Consider the following 24,834-nt stretch of genomic DNA (forward strand, 5'->3'; position numbering starts at 1 on the left):
TGATTAATGCAAACACAACGAGATCTCACTGTACGGAGTAGCTAGAGTCATTTCAAGGTCTGCTGAAATTTCAAAAGTCCAGGTTCATTTTCAAACTCGCTTTCGTGCGTGGAGCACTACTATTCAGTACATTGAGACTACACTATGTAAGAACAGCTTATATCTAAAGGAGAACGACTAGTTGGTCGGTTTTGGCTAACCACGCTTGTCAGGGTGTTAAATGCATAGTATGTGATTTTAAAATGTACTAAGCGTGGTTAGTAGGAGGATCTTAATATTAGTGAGGGAGACACAAAGCCATCGGCGTCATTTGGTCTATAGCCGACGGACGAATAGAGAATAAAATAGATATGTATGTGTCCCATTAGCGACGCTACCGGTGCAAGTCGAGTGCATAATATAGCTGCCTCTATTGCTGCCAATGGGAGGTCCTCAACGTGGCGTTTACATGGCGTAGTTGAAGATACGGTGGAAAAAGCTGAGACGCGGCAGGGTGTCGTTATCCTCGGTGTTGTTGGAGCACTTGTTGTCGAAGTCGCAATCTGGAAATAAAGAGCGCAAGGTTTACAAAATGCACATTGCAAGGACATAGCTACGGCGTATCAACCGTATCAATAATACGGGGCCCCCAGGCCACACAATTAAAAGTAATTTGAGGCCCCCAACAAATGATTCAGGGACCGTCTACGGCACGCTTCACCACTGGCAGAATGATGATATTATAGTCATCGTCTTCAAAGTTGCAAAATATGGTAAAGGTACGATGACAGTTTTTTGCTGGCAATCAAAAAGTCGTTAAATTAACCAGAACAGGATGTGTTGTCAGGTCAGATCAGATCAAGCCGCTTGCTTTTGTAAAGCTTAAAGATCAGTTATTATCCAGTAATACTCGTATTTGGCGTGTGATCTTTTTGTGGAACCCTCTTTTCCTGAGCCAAGGTCACTATGTCTTCATTTCAGGGTCTTCTGACCCTCAAAGGGGTCAGTCAAAAAGTTAGGAGCTTTTAAAGTTCCCCTTATTGAGACTATTGTAAACCTTTGTGTTGGCCTCCAGTCTGCTGTATAACGGCCATATTATAGCCACTACAATGGGAACTGGTTGTCATGTTATGTGATTTTAGTTGTGATTTCTGATAAATACTACTTTTAAACGTCTGTTAGCTTCACAAGATCTTTATTCGATGAAATCGGCTATGACAAAAACTTTTTATACAACCCGGTCAAGTTAAACTGCGCACATAACATGGCAGCCGCAGAGAGAGCATTTCAGCAAGGTGCGCAGTTAGCTCAATGGGGTCATTCTGACTGTATCTGTGTAAATTCAATTCTAATATTATTTCTATAACTTGCAACATCTTGTATTAAATGTCCTTGAATGATGTGTGTGTATGACAATAGCATTAAAATAGTAGCCATTGTAAAGTACAAAGTTGAACCGTTCTTCTATCATTGATTCCGTTGATTGATGTACGTATATTTTTACCCGATTGCGCCAGAAGGAGGGTTATGTTTTTCGAGTGTTTGTATGTATGTGGGTATGTATGTATATTTCTTTGGCACGGCCTACAGCCTAAACGGCTTGACCAATTTTAGCGTGAGTGGTGTGAAATATTCATTGATGCCTCCGACTGCATTTGTGAACACTAAGTTGTCTTGTTTTTATCTTTTTAGTTCATTTTTACGCAGTTGGTTTTTTTGTTTATTAATTTGGTTATTAACGCCCGTATTCACAAACGATTCTCATTCTGGGAGTGGTTGCTTAAGTGAAGCAGAAATCGGGCGCAGAGCGTTGAATAGAGCTCTGTGATTTGTTCGTGTGTCACCCAGTGCGTCCACGCGCACTTTGAGATCTCATAGTAATGTTTGTGAATACGGGGCGTGTATGGAACGTGCAATTTAAGATATTATTTATTAACTTACCGGCAACATAGGGTCGGAAGAAGTCAGCGCCGCTGGTGCACTTATGCAGAGACTCGCACCAGATGCACTGAAATTACAATAGGAGGAATGTTAGTTTTGTTATTAGTAGTATTGTTAGTTTTATTAGCCTTTATTAGGAATAGACGTACTTGATCTTCATGGGCGTTTAGGAGAGTGTCCAGATCACTGTTTAATATGAGAGAATAATTTTATTAATAAAAATGAGATCCGCAAGAAAACCAAAGTGAAATGGAGCTCGCAGAATTGCTAAAATCAAGTGGCAGTGGGCGGGGTACATAGCTCGTAGAGACGATGGCCGTTGGGGCAGAAATGTTCTTGAGTGGCGACCACGGGCTGGAAGACGTAGCCCGGGAAGGCCTGCTATTAGGTGGACCGGCGATCTGGTAAAGGTAGCGGGAATAACCTTGATGCGGGCAGCGCAGGGCCGTTCCTTATGGAAAGCCTTGGGGAAGGCCTTTGTCCAGCAGTGGACGTCATTTGTCTGAAATGAACGAACGAACAAATGAATGAATGACTGACCTTGAAGGAGTCGTACTTTTCCTCGTGGGCCACGCAAGCCTCGCAGGTGTTGTACATGGGGCACGAAGGTTGGGCAATCAGCTGGAGCACGGAGCCGCTGGTGATGTTGTAGCCGTAGAACGGGATGCGGCTGTAGTTGTGAAGGGTGCGGCGGTTGACGTCTGCAAACAATCATCATCATCATCAAAAAGTCAAAATCGTTATCATCATCATCGTCACCATCAGCTATTTTGATCTCCGCAGAAATACTAATTCACTAAAAGTAAATACAGGATGGGACACATAGCTCGTAGAGCTGATGGCCGCTGGGGCAGAAAAGTTCTCGAGTGGCGACCACACGGCATGCCTCCCACTAGGTGACCGACGAGCAGATGAAGGTCGCGGGAGGTGCCTGGATGCGGGCGGCGCAGGACCGGTCTTTATGGAAAACCTTGGGGGAGGCCATCAGGAGTGGACGTCTATGAAGCGAACGAAATAGAGGATGTCACATATACTCCCCCTCCATGCTGCCAAGACAGGTTGGAATCTGCTGACGTTCGCGTATAGAGGTAGAAGAAAATGCAGGATTTGGCCTGCACCTTCCACCCTGGCTAGACGGATTGGGAAGACCTGAAGTTCGCATATTTGACTCTTAGTCCCCTTTATCGACGCGGTAGACGGGAAGAGTGGAGGTGGTCTTATTAAAGTCAACTGGAACCGCATGCCTTAACATTAACTTTTAGAATACTTAACTAATATTTTAGTCAAGTAAACGGTAAGATACTGATGATACAGGCTGCTATGCATGACTAGTCTAAAGGTTCGGCCAAACCAACGCGATCACACGCGATCAGCCGGCATGCAGCGATGGCGATCAATGCATTTAAGTCTGGTCGCCATCGCTGCACGCCGGCTGATCGCGTGTGATCACGTTGGTTTGGCCGAACCTTTAAGTTAAATTAATGATTTTTGATTGATTCACAGCTACTTTCGTATCATACTTACAGAAAGCGACCTTGTTCATGAAGTACGAATCGGCCAAGCCAATGAACACGGAAGCGCGGTCGCCAATGGACTGGATCTTCATCGGGACCTCCTTGTAGGCGAAGTAGATGTCGCCGTTCTTGTAGATGGTCACGGCGAAGGTGAACTTCAGGTTGCGGCGCTCGCGCAGCTTCATGTTCTCCCAGACGATGGTCACTTTGTCGGCTGAAAGTTTATGCGTCTATTTATTTTAAGTATCTAAAAAGTCTGCGACATTGTTTGCGACGAAATAAAAAACTAGTGAACGGATTTTCATGTGGTTTTCACCAAAAGATTTATTTAGGTTATTCATGGATTTAGTGCCACAACTGTTATGATTGTGTCCTCCTTATTTTAAATGAAAAATTAAAATGAAATATCTTTATTGCTACACTTAAACTAAATTCCATGTGGATGGGTCACGTAATTATAAAAGAAAAGATCCATTGTAAGCTTCAGCCAAACTAATGCGTGCGCAGATCACGTCTGAGATGGCGATCACTGCGCGTGCGTTGGCCAATAACAGGACGTTTTCACCAGACTGTGTTAAATCTGGTGCCCACTAGAACTACACTGCCGTGTTCTTTGTCGATTGGCTATATTACAGCTAAATTTATCAAGTAATTCGATTCTCTGACTAACTGAATTTCACGCGGACTAAACTGCGGGTAACCCCCGGAATAAACTTGACCTTCACTGGTTGGGTTTTTATTGGCGGTCAAGCTGATCCTGGCTACACAGGAGTTGCAGGGGTGGGAACGAAAGGTGGGAATAGTCCCGTATACTATTAAAGAACCCTACCTTCTTCAAACAGTACGATGCCGCTGGTCTCGTCGAGGGTCAGGTCGAAGTTGGCCATCAGCGGCGAGATGTTCTGCTGCTGAGCATACCAACGGTGGTTGCTGGGTCCAGTGAACACGTATCCTCCAGTACAGATGGTGATGTTCTTGAGGTAATGCCCATAGAACGGAAAATCGAACGGCATCCTCATCTCAAATGAAAAGTCGCGCTGCGAAGAATTATGATGTTAGGTATTAGTTTAATTGAAATAAAGGTGGGAAAAGCTATTCAGCAAAAATATTAAATGCAGCCAAGATACTTGCCTTTATAATTTTACACTTAATATATTAATTATTAAATAATGATTTGTTATAACAAACCAATCAGTCTTCATTTTTATTATTGTGTACCTATTTTGATTGACCTACAGTTTTGGTCACTGAAGACCGGGCTGAAGTAAATTCTTAAGCAGAGAAGCGAAAGTAGGTACATAATCGTACTTTATGTCACGGAGCAAACCTAGGGCTAAACTTGGAGTTTTGACCCACTCACACTCAGGAGTTAAATTTTTGTTGTTGTTCATCTTTCAATCTTTTTCTTACTTTTGTGAGTGTAATAACCCCACAATAGTGAAGTCAACTGTAATGCCTAGTAAGTTGTTTAAATGAGCCTGCTGACTGACTCTGCTCTACAATCAAATAATATTCTTAAATACTAAGCTTTTTTTCTTGCGACTCAGTCTTTAATAAGATGAATCTGAAATGTTTGTAAATTAATGATGAAAAGTCGTTGATCCGATTATTTTTGGAAGTGTGAACTGTAATAGCTCTGATTTGGAAATTCCACCTTCGAGACTGCTGTGGGCGAAAGTGTATCAAATCAAATGAAAATATTTATTTCAGACATATTTAGGTAGGTATCTATTTAGAATATCTCGATCATTCAGACTACAGTATACTTACCAATGTGCTATAAACTAAATGTAGGCTTATACATAGTACACACTCGTACATAATATGATGTTCTAAGGATACTGTCATTTATGATGCTTACGATGCTATTTCTTGACGTTGAGCCAGTGGTGATTAGAAGTAAGTAAGTTACGAGTACGAGTTAATATTAAATGCACACGGCATCAAAGATTTTTCTCATCGAAGAGATGTATGTACTCGTATATGTTTGATTGATAAAAGACTGTTCAAAGAATTGTTGAAAGTAAGATCCAGCTCTGCTAATGCGATTTGTATTTCAAAGTCTTCCCCAAAACTACTTTATACTCGAATGACCTAACGAAGGTTTAACTCTACAATAATTTTGGAAATTTAAGCGAAGGCAAAGAAAAACGTAATGAAACATTATTTTATACTTACATAGGCGTGAGGGGTGGCCATATTTTTCAGGGATGGGCGTACGATGACCCGGTTAGTGCCGTTGGTGACATTCGTCCAGTGCTCGTTGAAGTAGGTCTTGTTGTATACCAGTGCGCTTTTGTAGAAGCTATGGTCAACCTAACAAAGTACGGGGTACATCACTGCAAGTCTTTATCTTTAACCTAATTGACTATGTTTATTATGATGAATGAATATAATTTTAATAATTCCAAAAAATCTATAAGCAGCGCAAAACTTAATCACTGCCGCAAGCTTGACAATATTTTAGTGCCAAAGTTAGTGAACCTATCGCTAATAAAATCATTTTACAAAAATAAGTCGTAGTGCTAAATGAATCTAAAATAATATCTATTCCAAAATAATATAAGAGGTAGTTAATATGCTTGTGCGTTTGTAACATAATTAGAATAATAATTTGAACGTAAGCTCAGCTGCCGAGCGTCATAGAGCTTGCGCAGAAGCTTTTAAGGCCCGAGGTAAAAGCTAAATCTACGCGTGCGGAGCCGCGTTAAGAGCTAAAGCTAAAAATATGTACAAATTGAACTTAAACTATTAATTGGTAAAAGACTTAGTTGAATAAAATCTAAGTTATACACAATATTTGATCAAGTAACAACTTCGTGGAAAGGTCAAAACACAAGCAATCTTAAATGATTAGATGCAGTATTGTAGTTATTGATTTGTTAGGTCTTTTCTTATCACAGATTTAATGGTTTGTTTACAGTTTTTAAACTTTTGTGTTCAAGACATGGTGAAGGGAAGGGTGGGAAAAGATATAAAAACAAGAACATCTTACGCTAAAGAGGGTTTAGGGATAGCAGGGTGCATGACTTCTCGGTTACAAAGCAGAAGACAACCGTTAAGAAGTTTAGAGGGATAGTGTTTGGTTTTACGATTCTAGCCAATGTGTTGAAATCACTGCATTGTATAAAGTTTGGTGACAGTTCGTGCTAAATAAGACCTTTCCATAAGTACAATATAGGTGATAGTAGGTCTTAAGGTTTGCTCAAGCTGAGGCGAACCCCGCGCGAAACTCACAGAGATCTCGAGCTAGGAAACTTGAATTCTGGATTGTGTTTATTGAAATATGTTTTGTATTTTAACCTGTAATCAGTCCAATAATCTATAAAGTCCAAGTCGCGTCAATTTTATGATCTATTGAATAGTGTTACTCTCGTTTCACTCGGGTTTCGCCTCAGTTTCAACAGTGGACTCTACAAGCGGAGACTAGGCGCATATTACGAAACGTCACTCAAAACTAGATCCAGACTCAAGTATCGATTCAAGTATGCTTGGGCCAATGACTGACGTCAATTTATTCTGGAGTCAAGACTGGTTTTGTGATTTCGAAATCTGAGCCAGCGTTCATGCAAAAGAGGAGCTTGGCGAAAAATGTGTGATTAAGTGAAAAAACGTTGTTGTGGGAAAGCTTGCCTTACATTGTCACTAAATTGTGTCTGTGTAATCATGATATAATTTCTTCATTGTAATGGAAACCATCAGAACTTTACGCCATTTTCTTCTTAAGCACGAACGCTTACAGAAACAAAATAGTCCTCTCCACGTTTATTCTGGTCTCAACATGAAGACCGCATTGAAGATTAATACATTAAGATTATTTTGTCATTTACAGGAACTTAATAAAATTATCACAATTTTAGGAACATAATTAGTTAGTGTTGTGTTTGTATCTAATTACAGTATAGGATGACAGGCAATAGGCAATATTTAAGGGTAGTGCAAAGATCTTTAATTAGACCGCACTGCGTTAAGCTTGACCCAACAACACGCACACACTTGCAAAATATAATAATATACCTCAACTGATATAGTTAAAGGAAAAATCTCTTAGGAGATTTTCACAAATGTAACAGTCAACCGGAAAATGTTCAATTTTCAGAAAAAATGGCTCAAAAAGTCTGTTTAAGCTAGAGAAGCTAATTACTACTAACTACAAAATAATGTATCTAAAAGCTTGTAAATATCTACTAAGATCATTTTCCAGAAGCTATGTAGGTATTACGGGTTATGGTAGGTACTGGCGCTTACTGCCCCATCGTAAAAACGAATTTGAAAAGTAGAATTAATTGTTAAGCTACCGCTGAAGGCAGTGGACGGGCTAATAAAATAAAATAATGTTTAAATTTGATTTATTATTACAGTTTCTTGATTTGCTTCACATAATTAACGGTATCTATACAACACAAAATTCAGGATTAGTATGACCAAGTCGTAGATATTTGGACTGTTGTCCATATACATGGGCCAAGATCCAATCACCTAGCAAACCAAAAAACATTGTTATTATGCGGTAGTGGACCAGAACTTCGCTTGGTGCCACACGGGATTCGGGCAGCACGGACTTCAGCCGGGCTAGGATGCGCGCCGTGATAAGATAAAATCATATCGATGATTTTAGACGACAAATGTTTGGGCTTATCACGTAATTTCGATAAAATGGCGTGATAAACGCTTATCGCGGTGCGCATCCTAGGCCTACTGAACGCGTTTAGGGTTACCGTCCAACTAGATAAGTGGACATAATCCGATAAGTCGGGCCTTGACCGGTTTTGGTAAGAAAAATCTCCGTGATAATACGAAACTTTTGAAAGCTGTTTCTAATGGACAAAGACATAAGCTGATTTGTAGATAAGCAATATTATATATTTGTTTTATTTAAAAGGAAAATTGAAAACTTGAATCCGGTTTTCCGAGTAATTTTCATGGTAACTCTAAACGCTCCATTGGGGCATGCAGCTAGGTGCTAGGTGTCAACTGGCTGTCAAATCGCCATTTAGAAGTCGGAGAAGCATCAGCGTGGGTATTGCTATGGTAAAATATGCCTTATAGCTTGTCAACTAGCACATAACGTAGCTTTAAGCACCAAGCGAAGCTCTAATGGGATTAAAGAGCTATAAAGAATTACTTGCCGAAGTTCCTTTAGCTATTCTTATACATACCTATATCTTATTATGTATATTATCTTTATCATAAATAAAAAAATCACACTAGTTCCTTTAGAAAACTAAAAGACCTAGTACGAAAAAGAGGCTAAGGAACAACTGCGAACAATCGGAGTGGGTTACACTTCAGTGCAAAAAAACGGACTTCATTCAAAAGCCTGGGGCCGATTCATGCGGTTAATTTAAAAATAGAAAACGTCATGGTAAAGTGTAAAATTAACTGGAAGCATGCAGCGTGTGTGTGGAGTTATTAGAAAAGGTGTAAGTTATTGATATTATGTAGTTATTAACTGTTATTAATAAGTAAATTACTAATTTAATTGGTTACAAATTGAAATTGGCAATTTAATGCTCAAAGTAACACTACAGCTTTAAGGCACTAACAGGAATGCACTTCATACTTTATTTAATAATAATATGTTAAAAGCAAATTAAGTATTATTTGTAAGATATTAATAACTACTAACGCGTCAGTATTTGATTAATTATTTATAACTACTGACAGTCGATTGATTTGCACGCAAGTGGATATAAATACACGCTTTTGAAATATTTAAGAATACAGGGTGGTCCTACATAAAGTGCTATAAATTCAATTTTGTTGAAAGAAAATATCTTAGCAACCAAACTACAAGATAATTGTTTTGACAATAGTATTTTAATATTTTATCGTCGTGATGTTATTATTTTCAGTACAATTACCCTTTTTGCTTACGCACTTTATGCTGGACTTAGGTATGCTTAGAAATGAGTAAGTATTAGAAATACTTACTTCAAGTTACTGATTGAATTAAAAACATTTGAGATGACCGTCGTGATCAAAGCAAATTATTTGGTAACTCTACAGTTTTTTGCTCTAAAAAGTATGTAATTTTATGAGATTCTAGAAGTAGTACTTCTAATACTTCTAAAAATTATTTTAAAATCTTTTGAGTTAGTATTGTAGAAGAATGTCATTATTAACCCTCCGTGTACGAGGTGACTAAAAGTTACGTCCCGTACCAGGTGGGGTATAACACACCCCAATATACAAAGTGATAAAATTATCATTCAAAATTTTTTTAGGTGGAATTTAATATTTAATATTGATGATTTACGTATGCTAATTAGGTTTAAGAAATGCTCTGAGCTGAAAATATGTATTATAACATTTTTATCATAAAAAAACAAAAAGACACAATTTCCGTTGTTCTTGTAATTTAGGAATCAGTTTCCTATGTATAATTTTTAATTAGTGCCTTTAATTATGACAACCGTTTTTATTTAACAAAGTACAAGTATTTACTTATAATTTAAAAGTAAATTAAAAACTGGAAGGGTATAAATTTGTTTTGATCATCAGTTTTCAATTTACCACAATTCTGATGAAAGAAAATGAGTATGCTCAATGCATAAAATGGGAGCGTAACAATTTTATTTATTTATAAAATATGTTATTCCATTTCAGTAGCCCATAAATTGTATCACCAAGTATAAATTGTAGCCCATAAGTGAATATTCACATACATCTTCGGATCTCAGTACTAAACTTCCAGATTCGCAGTAAAAGTCATCTAATTTGACTAAAAGTGCTTGAAAATTTCAGATACCGTAAAAATCACGAAAAATAATATTTGTATTGAATTTTATTCAATTGACAAAGCTAAAATATATAAATTACACCAAAACTGTTAGATTTTTTTTTTAAACTTTTTAACAACGTCCCGTACCAGGTGGGGTGTGTGACACCCACACGCACTTTAAAGGCATGTAACTCAGTTGGTAGTCACCGCTGGACTGATTTTGCAACGCTGATCGAAGCAGCAGTGTCATAATTCCAGCTACTGAGAATTTCAAATTCAGCACTTGCAAATTTTTAAAACTGTGGCTATTTTTAAAGGACTGGGGTGTGTCACACCCCACCTCGTACAGCGAGGGTTAAACAGACATTTATTTATTCATTTAGGTGCTATTTAAACACTAAAGTTTTTTTTAAATATTATTTTCGATAAACCTCTGCAGTCAAAATGCAATACATTTTTATGTGTAATCTGTTGCAAAAAAGAGGTAAACTTATTTTTATTTCCAAATAACTAATTAATTAATTTGATGACTAAATAGAAACATATAGTAACTATACCTATCACATAATATTCAGGAGTTGTACTAGTAGGTACTTAATTACTTAAACAATAATTTAAACTTTGGCTCTATTACGGCTTTAACTTATCTTTATCATTATGTGTATTATTTAAAAGTCAATTGGAATGAAATTGACATGAGTATTTTATTTTACTACACATGCATACTGTGCATGTATTCTACTTCTAGTCACAAACATGATAATTTTTTTTTTTTATTTATTTATTTTCACCAACTTAATGATAATGATCGTAGACAAGGCAAGTACTCCGTAGTACCTTTATCTAAGATCAAATCTATGTGTTAATATTACTCATCAATGCGTCCTTTACATAAGTAAAGATCTCAAAATTTTTGTTCATAAGATATTAACGCGTATTCACAAACATTACTATGAGGTCTCACAGTGCGCGTGGGTGACATACGAACCAATCACTAGCTCTATTTACCGCTGTGCATTCAATTTACTGCTTCACTTAAGCAAGCATGTTTGTAAATACGGGCGTAAGTAGATTCTATGGAGACCTTTGTCACGGACAGTATTTCACGTTAAAATAAAAAAAACTTGCGTTTTCGTATTTTGCAACAGATTACAAAATCACTATAAACCGGTGGTCATTCTCATCTATCAATTCAATCACATTGTATATATCGAAATAAATTAGTATGTCAATAACCGTGATGAGTTCTTCGTAAAAGATTATTAGTAAGAGGATGGTGAAAGTAAAGCCACTCACATAGCTGAGCTGTTGTGGGTCTTCCTCGCCGGCCACCAGTCCATTGACCACCTTCGGCTGAGTACGGAATGGGTAAGCTAGAAAAAAATATAATTTTCAACAACAAGCATTTTCTGTTGGCTATTTCCCTGCCACTAATTGTACAGTAGTGTGGTAGTGAGAAGCAGAAGTTAGCCATATTATTTTATGTTTATTTCGTGCATCAATATTTTGTGACCCATTTACAAATATTATGTTCTCCGTGGCATTAATAACAAGTTAAATATTATGATGTCTGTTAGTTCACACCACAATACAATTTAAAATCGATTTGTGTACAGCTTGAAGACACTTGCAAATACATAGTAGTCAATTGAATTGAATACCAATAAACATTTGTGTAATTTTAAAAAATAAATGATATTGTGTGTTACATTTTAGTTATTTTTTTGGAATAGCTGGTTATGGTACTAAGTGTCATTTCAGTTCCAAACATAAATAGATAAAGAATGATCGACTTTTAACTGACAGTAGGTCTAGTAAAAATGTGTTTGAAATTGACTTACATGGTTTTGTGGGCTGTTCAGTGGTGGTCTTCGAATGGCTATTGATCTTTTCATCCACCTTGGCTGTAGAAGCAGTCGCCAAGTTATCAGGGGTCTCGGTGGTCTTGGAGGCCTTGTCTGCCTTACCATCGTTGGGGGTAGTTCCTTTGGGGGTGGTGGTTTCAGGGAGAGTCTCAGCTACTTTTCCTATCACTTCTACATGCGACCTGAGCTGGGTTTGTGCTTTTAGGTTCGTGGTTTCCACGTTCTTCAGGACGTCTTGAGGGTGGGCATACTTTTCTTTTGGGTTTTCGCCATAACAATCATCTCGCACTTCCATGTAAGGCTTTAATTTCTTCTTCGATGTTGATGTTTCTTGGCCTGCTGGAAGGAAACATGTAATATTACTAACATTCGCGTATGCAGAACTTAAAATACACACACAGAGCATAATACCGAAAAAGACTGACAGAACGCAGCGGAAAGGAATAAAAATTGTTCCTGAAATTGAGCCGATCTGCACCAACTTATTTTACCATAATTAACCGGTGCTTTTTGTATGTAGTTTGACAGATTTTTGACGTTTGTTAAAGCTAAAGTAAGATGGTGCAAGTCAGCCTTATACGAGTACGTCCAATCCCTACTAATATTATAAATGCGAAAGTAACTCTGTCTGTCTGTGTCGCTTTCACGCCTAAACCACTGAACCGATTTTGATGAAATTTAGCATAGATATAGTTTAAGGTCCGGGAAAGGACATTTTTTATCCCGAAGAAAAAATATTTATTTGGTACTAAATGATACATATTGATTAACTACAAAGATTAATGTCCTAGTTAGTAAGTCAAGCTCGTAGATCGAAGGCTAATTTTTGCTACTCTATCAATCCCAACTAGGGATTGCAAATATTCGATAGTTTTCTATTTCGAATATTCGAATATTTTTTCAGTGATATTCGAATATTATTCGAATATTCGAATACTTTCAAAAAAATAAAATGTACTTAAATTATCGATGTTTTATTGCTGGTTTTGTTGCTTTAGGTACTATATTTTAACTAATTAACAATATAGTTTTTAAAACAGTTATAAAATTCTCAACATCATCATCATTTCAGCCATAGGACGTCCAATGCTCAACATAGGCCTCCCCCAATGACTTCCATAATGACTGGTTGGCAGCGGCCTGTATCCAGCGCCTTCTCCCGCTACCTATATGAGGTCTTCGGTCCACACGGTCGGTAAAGATGTTGTATAGTTTCCCGAACGCTGCCCAGCCGAGTTGGATTCGACGATTTACCCTTTTCTCGAAATTTGATCTACCTAGCCGAATCGTTTGTCAGAGGTAGACATACTTGTCAACAGTCTCGAGAATCGAGCTCCAACCGAAACATGGACGTTGGACACTTGGACATAGGCTTCGTTTTGTCCATGTTCATCCGAAGGCCTGACTGTTGAGAGACTCGATTAAGGTCTTCGAGCATTGTGCCGAGGTCTTCAAGCGATTTTGCCATGACCAAAATATCGTCAGCAAACCGAAGCTGAGTGATGTATTCGCCATTGAAAGGTTATGCCGAATCCTTTCCATTCAAGGAGCTTGAAAGCGTCTTCCAATGTAGTGGTCAACGGTTTCGGAGATATAACATCTACCTACCTCACGCCTCGCTACATAGGTATCATCCTCGTGCTTTGCTCCTGTACTCGGACCGACATGGTAGCGTTTCTGTACAGGCATTTCAGCACCTCGATATACCGATAGTCGGAGAAACTGCAGCACTGCTTAAGTCTCGATCGAATCAAAGGCCTTCTCATAGTCCAAGTAGAGCACCACCACGCTTCTATCCCATGCCTCTGGCGTTGTGCCCTGGAGTAAGACGGAGTTTCTCTGAACGAGTTTCGGTGTTCCACCTGCGTCTAGAAGCTCCGAGGTTATTCCGTCATCACCTTGTGCCTTGTTGTTCTTTAGCTGTTTGAGAGCCTTCCTAATCTCGTATAGTCTTCCTAGCTCTTGCGTCTGTTGCTGAGCTATGAACAGGTTTAGTGGTATATAGCTGTCCATAAATCTTTTCGATCTCACCCAGAACCTCGGCTTTTGTAGACGTTACCGTCCGCCGTCTTCAGCATTAGTCAGCTGACTTTGCTCAATAGAGTTGTCTCTTTCAAGTTATTTGAAACCTTGGTTTCGCTATATTTCCTCTTTTATACTATTTGTATTAAAGATTCGAATAATAAAAATATGATTGACAAAACAAAAAACGCAACTGCGTAAAAAAGAACAGAAAAATCGAATTACATATTATAAATACAATAAAATAAAAGATAGAAACAAGACAACTTAGTCGGAAGCATCAATGACATTAGTTGGTGATATTTATTTGATGCCTCCGACTGCATTTGCAAACACTAAGTTGTCTTCTTTCTATCTTTTTTGTTTATTTTTGTAATATTCGAATATTCGAATACATGTAAATTTACTATTCGAATACTAATTTGAAATGAAAATTCGAATATTCGAATATTCGAATATTCGATTGCAACCCCTAATCCCAACTAATATTATAAATGCGAAAGTAACTCTGTCTGTCTGTCTGTCTGTCTGTCTGTCTGTCTGTCTGTTACGCTTTCCCGCTTAAACCTCGCAACCAATTTTGATGAAATTTGGCATAGAGATAGTTTGAGTCCCGGGAAAGAACATAGGATAGTTTTTATCCCGGTTTTTGAAACAGGGACGCGCGCGATAAAGTTTTTCTGTGACAGACAAAATTCCACGCGGGCGAAGCCGCGGGCGGAAAGCTAGTTCCATATAAATCCGACCCAGCTGTTTTATTCTAATAGTGTTTAAAAGATGTGTTAATATTTTTGAGAGAGATTATGCTTAACTAATAGCCCGCAGAATCGCTAAAATCAAGTGGCAGTGGGCGGGGCACATAGCTCGTAGAGCTGATGACCGCTGGGGCAGGAAAGTTCTTGATTGGCGACCACGAGCCGGAAGACGTGGCGTGGGGAGGCCTCCCACTAGGTGGACTGACGATCTGGTGAAGGTCGCGGGAGGTGCCTGGATGCGAGAGCGCTGGACCGGTCTTTGTGGAAATCCTTGGGGGACGCCTTTGTCCAGCAGTGGGCGTCTTTCGGCTGAAACGAACGAACTTTCTAGATGTTTCATTCGATCCTGGATATCATTAATGATGAAAAGTCTTTCGAATAATTCCTACCTCGCCGTGTTCTTCGTCAATTGCTTTTTCATCAATTTCTGGATTCCGTATAAAAACATTTAAATAGATCTCGAACGACGGGAGTGTGTCAGCAATTTTGGTTCCTTCATCAGACCTAATCAATGCATGTAGTGAAGAACTTTTAGAGACAACGAAGACAACTCCCAGTCAATGGGTTTGGCTCTAAACTTAACAAAGAACTCTTTTTTTAACCCTACTACGAGTATTAACTCAATTAAAAACTGGAAAACAACCTTTCGGTTCCAATTCTACAGACATGGTTGATTGTTTCATTTTATTATTGATATTAGGTCAGATGTCATGTATTGCGAAGACAACGAGACATCTGTAGTGGTGTTTACTTGGATGAGGAGACGCGACAGTAGACGACCAGCTGAATCTATGACAATGATCGAGGCAATGCTTCAAACAAAGGGGAAGGCAGGGCATCTAAGGACTCATAGAGCCGGACCCTCTAGACTGACGGAGACTGATGTATAGACCAACTTTGGTCTGTGAAAGAACAGACAGACATGACGAATCTATAAGGGTTCCCTTTTTTGCCATTTGGCTACGGAACCCTAAAAAGCGTGAAGACGCACATGAATAGACTTTTGTTAAATTTAACTGTGAATGGGGTAATTATTTGAAAGGGGTTGATGTATGAAATGACTCTACAGGATTTGCATATGAGAAACAGATGAAATATTTGGGATTTTTTTTATTTTATTAACGTGGGAAAAAATGCATTGAACTGCATACCCGTGATCATGGGTATGTGGGGCTCCCCCCTCCGGAAGGGAGAGGCCTACCCACTAAAACAACCCACGGGCAAAGGAGAATTGGATATTTACTTTGACTGTCTGCTTGCTGGTCTCTTTTGAAAATAGTTTTAGGGATGTGTGAAGCAGTTTTATAAAATTACTATTTAATCTATTTGCCGTCAGTCTAACTAAATATGTAGGCATGGAACCGAAAGGTGATTTTTACTTTTAATTTTTGAAACAATAAAATGTGTTTACTTTTTTTTTTGGCACCTTCCCCCAAGACAGCGGATTAAAGGATATTTTTTATTTTTAAGCCATGTATTTTATTTTATTTTTTAAATTAGGTTTAGTTTAGGTTAATTAAGTAGTTATCTATAAAAATGTAGTTTTAAGCCCAACAATAAAATGTGATTATGTGAATATACAAATACACGCTTTACGATATTTCGTATGAAAAACATCTTAAGTTTCAGCCAAAGCAACGCGTGCTACAGCCTGCGTGCGCGATGGCGATCAGCACCTCAGATGGTAGCGATGAATTCGTTCTGTATTGGTCGCCGCGATCTATGCACGCGCAGTGATCGCCATCGCCATCGCCGACGCGATCCGCAGGTGGACGAATTAGGTGGGACGAAAAGACTACTACCATCGTATCCTAAATTTAGAATAAAATTTAGCTTTTACATAATATAAACTTTATTTTTCCCTACGGACGATCGATACCTGCTCTACTCGTAGTATTATAGGACGATCAAATCAATTAAAAATGCTAAAGTTTTTGGATTGATCGACTGATTATATTATTGCTGTCACGAGCAATGAGAGTTTTTGGGCATATTGCTGCGACACCGGCCCCGCCCCCCTGTCACATCTTCCTTTAGTTTCTGTGAGTTCAAAACAGTGAAATAATCCTGACAACTGACACACAAATGACATCTACACTCGCGAGCAAAAGTATGGAATCACTTACATGAAGTTGTTTCCACGCGATCTTGTGTACTAACGAATTTGTTAGTAACAAAAAAAGTCACACCATTGTAAAGATTAAACTTTTAACTTTAAATTGATACCAAATTCATTTAAATCACACCAGTATTTAAAAAGATATCTCGGCTGATGTGAAGAAGTAACGAAAAATACATGGTATCAACTGTTTGATACGTCGCGAAACGTCGCGAAGCGAACAAATAAACGGAATGAAATGGTAATACATGTGAAGTCCATACGGACGAGTCGTACAGACAGAGAATATGTTACTTCTTAGTACATAGTAGTGATAGTTGTATCTTAGGTTAGAACAGTAAACAGCAACATTTTGTAGCAAAAAAAGATCCATCTTTTAATACCAGCAGTCTTAAATTATAGTATTATTAAATATAGTATATATTTTTAGCTTTTAAGTACCTAGTTCAACTCTTAGGTTCAACTAAAGTGTGAGTGGATTTTCAAACGGGAAAAATGAGGAGGTCATCAGAATTTTGGAAGCGCAGCAATTGTAGATCTAAGGTAAAAGGTGAAGTTAAAAAAATGATTTTCTTCTCTTAAGAAGAATGAAGTTGTGCCAACTATTTAAAATTCAAGACAAAGCACTGACGTATTATAACGTCAATTTCGCATAGCAAATTATAAAGTACAAACAAAATCTGCTAAAGGCAAAGTCTACTGGACCAGAATCGGAGCGTGCGCAGGGTTGTTGATTTAAGGTCATAGCACACTTAGCAACCCGGAAAGGGATTGTCAAGGACAGGAATTAATAACAAAATAAAGATGTCAGACTTTCGAACAAACGCAATACGGCTTTTTATTTTTGCTCTCTTCGTAACTTTATGAAGAGAATCAGGGATCAACGCCATATCGAATTTTGCCATGAACTTGTTCCGAGGCGAGGCGTTTACGTTACGATGCGGATAAGTGTGTGTTACGGTACGCAGTTTCATACAAAGAATACAGATCACTTCGAGTTGATACGGTTGCGATCCGTTTCCGGGCTAATAAGTGTGCTCCGCCCTATATGCAACTGTGTTCACTGCCATCCAATGATTTAAATGTAAACGGTATCAATAAAAGGTCACAAAATACGAGTAAACTGGATCTATCCGAAAGTTCAATGTTTCCAGTATCCATACATTAAAATTTACAGCCACAGAGATACTGTTTAAAATCACTGAAATAGGTACTGAAAAACATATATTATGCACTTGTTAATAATATACATAGATTCTGTGACATATAATTGACACCGTTTGATAGAGTTCGTGAAGCACTTTCAGGATCAGTAACCAGTTTTTCGATATCTTATTAGTTTAGAAATAATCGAGTGATATCACTCATCCTCCATCGTTTCCACCCTGTATTGGGTAGTTGATAAATTAAGATGCCGCTTAGAATTTAAGTAACTACCTTACGCTCGTATTCACAAACATTACTACGAGTCCTGACAGTGCGCGTGGACGCACAGGGTGACATACGAACCAATCACAGAACTCTATTCAATGCTGTGCGTTCGATTTGCTGCTTCACTAAAGCAAGAATCGTTTTTGAATACGGACGTAAAAGTGCATCGTAGGTAGTTAAATAATAAAGTATCGATATCAATGATGTATGCTGTACAACACACTAAGGCTGAGTTTCACCACCTAACTTTGACCGTAACTATAACGTCCGGTGCTTTTTGTATGGAGTTTGACAGATTTTTGACGTTTGTCAAAGTTAAAGTAAGAAGGTGCAACTCAGCCTAATAATTATAAAGGCTTTATGAGTAGGCTAGTAAGGCTTTTATGAGTGTCTTAGTGTGTACGTTTGTTACTTCTAATCTTCACGTCTAAACGGTTGGAGCGATTTTAATAAAATTTGGTATGGAGTTAGCTGACACCCTGGATTATCACATAGGCTACGTTTTACCGCGGGTGACACCGCGGGGCACAGCTAGTAAAAGATAAATAATGAATCCCCTAGCGCACTATCCGATTAAGATCCAGTAGGCTCTGCCGTATCTATGTGCAACTTAATGAAATTCTAAAATTGTGACTAAGAATAAAGCACTAAAGAATATTTACGTGCACAGGTACATGCGTCTATATTATTAATCAATTTCTTTTTAAAATATGAGTTTAGAAGTTGTAACTTTTAAATATCAGAAATTCTGAAAAATAGTCTTAAAATTTTGCACATAAAATATGAATTTAGCAGATTTTGATGTCCGTGTGAACCACGGAATGTTATATTTTAAACTCAGCAGACGATATATTTATGAATCGTTCGAATTTAAACTCGCATACGACTCTACGTTCTAGACTGCATCTACTCTATCCATTATATTAAAAATGTTATGTGAGATTTTTGTCATAAAATGATTATTGTGCAAGCAAACTCGTATGCGAATTCAAATTGAAACCTGTACCTCTAGTAGGAAAAACTTTCGAGTTCGTTTCGTTGCGTATTCAAAGTGTCATCGAAAAATTTTTTATGAAAAATTAAACAGCGCCCCCTATATTATAGCCGCCCTAGGGGGCGCTGTTTAATTTTTCATACAAAATTTTTCGATGACACTTTGAATACGCAACGAAACGAACTCGAAAGTTTTTCGTACTAGAGGTACTGTATTCAAGTCTCTATTTTTTTGTCAGAACTTATTTTTTACCGATTTATCAGACTACTTACTCTCATATTTGATGACGCGCAGCAATTTCTGAACTTAAAAGCTCATAATTAATTAAGCGCAGCATCTTAAAATTAGTTACTACGAGATTACTTCTGAGTATTTAAATCTTTAAATATTTATTTTTACTTATTTATGTAAGCACTTAGTTCTACATAAAACGCAGCTCCTTTTAAATTAGGTATAATGAATTCCCACGAATTCTATAAAAGTATTATTAGTGATATCAGTGATACTTGCACGATTTAAAAATAAATAAATATTAGCGAAATATACATATTCACTACGTATTTTTAGGCATCTTATCTTAAAAAATAATAGAAAAATTTAAAAATAAATAAAAATATGGATACTCAGCATAATAATACTACTTATTTACAAAATTTAAATAATTCTAATCGTAATGATAATAAATCAAATAATTGATGGATATTTTTAGGGTTCCGTAGTCCTGACAAGAAACCCTTGTAGTTTCGCTATATCTGTCTAGCTGTCTGTCTGTCCGAGGTTTTGCTTGGAAACTATTGGCACGAACGACGGACATGACGAAACTATAAGGGTTCCTTGTTAAGACTACGGAACCCTAAAAACTGCGTTTGGAAAAATAAGCTTCGGCCTTAAAATAAAATTTTGAAAGAGCTCTTATTCACAAAGGAAATACTTGTTTGAATAATATTCATCCAAGTGAACATCAACCATCAATGACTAGAGTCATGACTAGGACTGCCTGACTGTCACGAGCAGTAAATCCCCTCACACCACTGTCATTTAACTTAACATACGGCCAAAAGGCCTTACGATAATCAGTTTAACTTAAGAAATAATCCCCTCACACCACTGTCATCTAACTTAACATACGGCCAAAAGGCCTTACAATAATTATAATCAGTTTAACTTAAGAAAAAATCCCCTCACACCACTGTATAGGACGTAATAGGAACGAACGTCAATCCGGATGCTCTATAAAATTGATTGATGTAATGTAGCGCATGATTATGATTCCCAAAATCTAAGGGAAAAAAATTAGAAAAAATTATGGAATAGGCAAACTCCTAATTTTTAACTTGCGCTACATGGAATAAAATTTAAAATTATTTGTAATAAGCTGTCCCTATCACTATAACTTCTTCTAGCAATTTACTTTCTTAAAAGTGGGTGATTTTTTAAATTTAATACTTGGTTTTTCTGCTGAGTCTGTACCTGAAAGAAAAAAAACAACCAGGAGAATGGGTCTTCTTCTAAATATTTACTAACGAATGTTTAGAAAAATGAAAAGAAGAAAAAATAAATGGTTGCCATTTAAAAATTCGGCTATTCGGGATAATAATATCTATACTGATTTTCGATGAACTAATTAATAGATTTAAATGAGCTTACGATAATAATATGAAAACAAATCGATATTTTGACCATTTGATGTTTTGACTTTTCGATGAATACTGTTCGATAATTTGATTTTCGATCGATTGGTATTCGAAATGGCGGAGTAAACCGTAAACCCTGTTTTAAACTCTATGTTTAGCTGATGTTGCATTATTTGCAATATTGAAAGCTAAAAAAAATATGTTTTGTATCTTGTTAAATATCTTATACATTAATATATATCTGAAAAAAATCCCCTGGTTCTACTGCCTTTGACCTACTGATCGGACCACAATGAACATTTTTTTCTAGTTAGTTCGATTAATCGGAGTATAGCCCGACCAGGAACATAAAAACCCTCGCCATGTTGCGGAAAACTAATGGTACTAATTTCTTTTAATGGCAACAGTAACTGAAAACTTCATTGACATGTCACCTTGCATGTCAGTCTATTGCTGTCAAAGTGTAAACAAACTTTATTTTAAATGTACGCAACTGATTTTGTGAATTAAATTGCTAAAATCTTTTTATAGTCGTGAAAGAAAAGTGGTTCACAATGTGTTAAAATATTTGTCGAAGAGAAATACTAAGGGTTCGGACAATATTTTCATTGAATAATGTTTCCGACAAAGGTTGTCAAATTGACTGACATGTTATCGTATAGTACAGTCCACTATGAAAATTAGCTGTGGTTTGTTTCAACTACCTATTCTAAAATTTTTTGTCACTTTCTGAGTGTTGAATTTTATGGAATTGGGAAAGAAGTACCTAGTTTGAAGCGTTCATGAGCAGACATTGCAGTTGAATATTCAAGTTCTGAATTTGATTATTGATGAATAATAAAATAAATCCTATTTGCTCGATTGGTGGTTTCATTTAATTTATTTAAACCAGGTTACCTATAATAATATGTTTTCGTTAATTTATGAAAATATCAAATTAACCCGTAATCCTGAATCCTGGTACATAAAGTTGGCCTATTAATTTAACACAGGTACGACTGTACTCAGTGTTGCACTATCAAATGCAATTGACGCGCCTCTATGCCAGGGTTTTTATGTTCCTGGTCAGGCTATACAAGAAATTGTAATTCCACTTTGACATTTAACTTTGTCTGTAGAATGGTCTGTGGGCTAAGTGTGAGTTTACAAAAAAATGTATGAAAATTGTAGTTTTTGGAAGTTTACCGCTAGGGGCGCTGTACAATCCGTCATACATTTAATGTCAGTTTTTGACGCTACTCTCTCACTAGTGAGCGCGTTTGAAAAAAACTCACACTAGGCCCTCTGTAGGTTAATTTTAAAGATGCATCATATTACAAAGTGTAAGTACTCTAGTTGAACTCTAGTTGAAATTGTAATTTGTATGAAAATATCATTTTATCCAGTGTTCGTCCCGGGTTTAACTTCTCTTTGTAAACCTCGGACGCGTCGCGCATCAGGGAGGGAGGTGGAGAAGGTTCACGAAAATCAATACTGGACGCCATTTTACAAACATGGACACGCCCCTGTTACCAAGTTATGGTTCACAACCACACCGCAGATGGCGCGCCAAACGCCCAACTAGATAGTAGTTCCATAAACCACCGCAGATGGCGTTGCAGTGCAGCAAGTAGTTTCGCTAGTCAAGCTGAAAGCCACACATGCCACAGAGGGCGCGCCAAACACACAACTAGATAGCAGTTCATAAACCACCGCAGATGGCGTACCAAACAACCAAATAGATGGTAGTTTATTTTAGTACCACAGATGGCGTTGTGCTGCTCTCTCCGCTAGGCGGTAAATTTAGTACTCGACTACGAATATAGATGGCGCACTGCTGGTTCCTACTTTACCCGCTAGGGGTTCCTGTAGTTCCACCTTCGGCAGATTGGTGGCGCTCAAAGCGTTTCACTAAAATGAATTCTAGCTAGCAAGTTGCGCACTACCCGTGGCTCCCGATTGATAGTAGTTCCACCAAGTACTGCAGATGGCGCTGCAGTGTGGCAAATAGTTTCAATCCAAAGGATAGAGGGCGCTCTGCTAGTCAAACTGAAAAGTTCAACACATGCCACAGAGGGCGATAAAAACACCCAACTAGATAGTAGTTCCATAAAGCACCGCAGATGTCGCTGCAATGCTGAAAATAGTTTCAATCCAACAGATAGAAGGCGTTCTGCTAGTCAAACTGAAAGGTTCAACACACATGACACAGAGGGCGCGCAAAACACCCAACTAGATAGCAGTTTATTTTAGAACCACAGATGGCTCTCTCCGCTAGGCGGTAAATTTAGTACTCGACTACGAATATAGATGGCGCACTGCTGGTTCCTACTTTACCCGCTAGGGGTTCTTGTAGTTCCACCTTCGGCAGATTGGTGGCGCTCAAAGCGTTTCTCTAAAATTAACTCTAGCTAGTGAGTCGCGCGCTACCCGTGGATCCCGATTGATAGTAGTTCCACCAAGCACTGCAGATGGCGCTGCAGTGATAAAGGATAGAGGGCGCTCTGCTAGTCAAACTGAAAGGTTCAACACACATGGCACAGAGGGCGCGCAAAACACCCAACTAGATAGTAGTTTATTTTAGAACCACAGATGGCTCTCTCTATTTAGTACTCGACTACGAATATAGATGGCGCACTGTTGGTTCCTACTTTACCCGCTAGGGGTTCCTGTAGTTCCACCTCTTCAGATTGATGGCGCTCAAAGCGTTTCACTAAAACGTGCTCTAGCTAGCGTGTGGCGCGCCACCCGTGGCTCCCGATTGAACTACAGACCCCTACCCCACTGCCACCCGCCACCCCTTGCATTTCCGGATTGATCTACAAGTGGGTGAGGTGGGTCCCGCTATGAACCGGCAGGCACATTACAGAGGGCGCTACATGGCTCAGTTTTAGGTCATCCAGGATGCCCTTTGAACTATCAATTCAAAATGGCGGAATTTATCAATTGGCGAGAAATATGCAAATTTCTGATTTATGAGCTCAAAATTGCGAATTTACGGGATTTGATATAAGCATTTACAATTCATCGATAACAACATTGACAGTTTGATATTAAAATTTGTTTGATGGAGGGAATCTATTTATAGCTTCAAGTATTGATCTACACTAAAAGAAAATGCGCAGTAGTGACCAGATTACCAGAAAAAACAAATAAGGCTGGATTTTAAGCCCAGCAGAAGGCCAAATGACACTACTTATGATAATTGGTCTATACTATGCCCAACCATGGGCTATATGGGTTTGTGATGAAAATTGTGCATTTTAATAAAAATCATTACATGACAATCTTAGCTCAACGGCGAGCAATGAGATAGGCCCAACAATGAGCTGAAGTTATAAAAGTGCCAAATTATGAGAAAAAACGGATTTCTTAAATTTTATGATTATGCGATTAGATTACGTACAAAATAACTCGCGGTCGCGATAATCAGTCGCATTAAGCCTAATCACTTAAGAAGCCCTCCGCCTAAACATCGGAAAAAGCTAGCGCGAGCCAAGACAATCACTTACCTGCCGCCAAGCAGCCAACGGTGAGGATGAAGAAGAACACTAACTTCATCTTGAAGTGATAGTTAAGAGACATAAATTCAAATTTATGCAAATGTCGCGAAACGGGTTCAGTCAACGAGGTCTGAGCTATGACTGGGGCTCCCGTTCGATGCACAAATCTAGCTACATCTAGGCTTCCCAGATAGATGCAGGTCAATAAATTGGTACCTGCGTTCTGTGCGCCCGATCGGTGCATGTGTGTACTTGTTGCAAGCATCCCCCTGCCAGTTTAGGGGCCCGCTGAAAAACGAGTTAGCTGTGAAACGGATCTGAAATAACTTTAAAATATGAAAATTTGGTTTAGGTTCCTATTTCAATGGAAACAA

The 24,834-nt window shown here is 38.1% G+C and overlaps 1 protein-coding gene across 1 annotated transcript; it reads right to left on the bottom strand.

Annotated features, from left to right (window-relative positions):
• Positions 1–24,624, bottom strand: LOC135087215 (plexin domain-containing protein 2-like). The gene is made up of 10 exons (XM_063982057.1): positions 24,470–24,624; positions 20,791–20,814; positions 12,000–12,362; positions 11,455–11,531; positions 5,613–5,750; positions 4,264–4,471; positions 3,445–3,648; positions 2,461–2,621; positions 1,921–1,987; positions 1–542 (listed from the first exon to the last, which is right to left on the bottom strand). Exons 1-10 carry the CDS (start codon positions 24,540–24,542, stop codon positions 445–447), a joined length of 1,413 nt encoding a protein of 470 aa, XP_063838127.1. The 5' UTR covers positions 24,543–24,624; the 3' UTR covers positions 1–444.
• Between the last annotated feature and the right edge of the window lie 210 nt (positions 24,625–24,834).

The sequence above is a fragment of the Ostrinia nubilalis genome, chromosome Z (assembly GCF_963855985.1).
Source record: "Ostrinia nubilalis chromosome Z, ilOstNubi1.1, whole genome shotgun sequence".
In the NCBI taxonomy this organism is placed as follows: domain Eukaryota; kingdom Metazoa; phylum Arthropoda; class Insecta; order Lepidoptera; family Crambidae; genus Ostrinia; species Ostrinia nubilalis.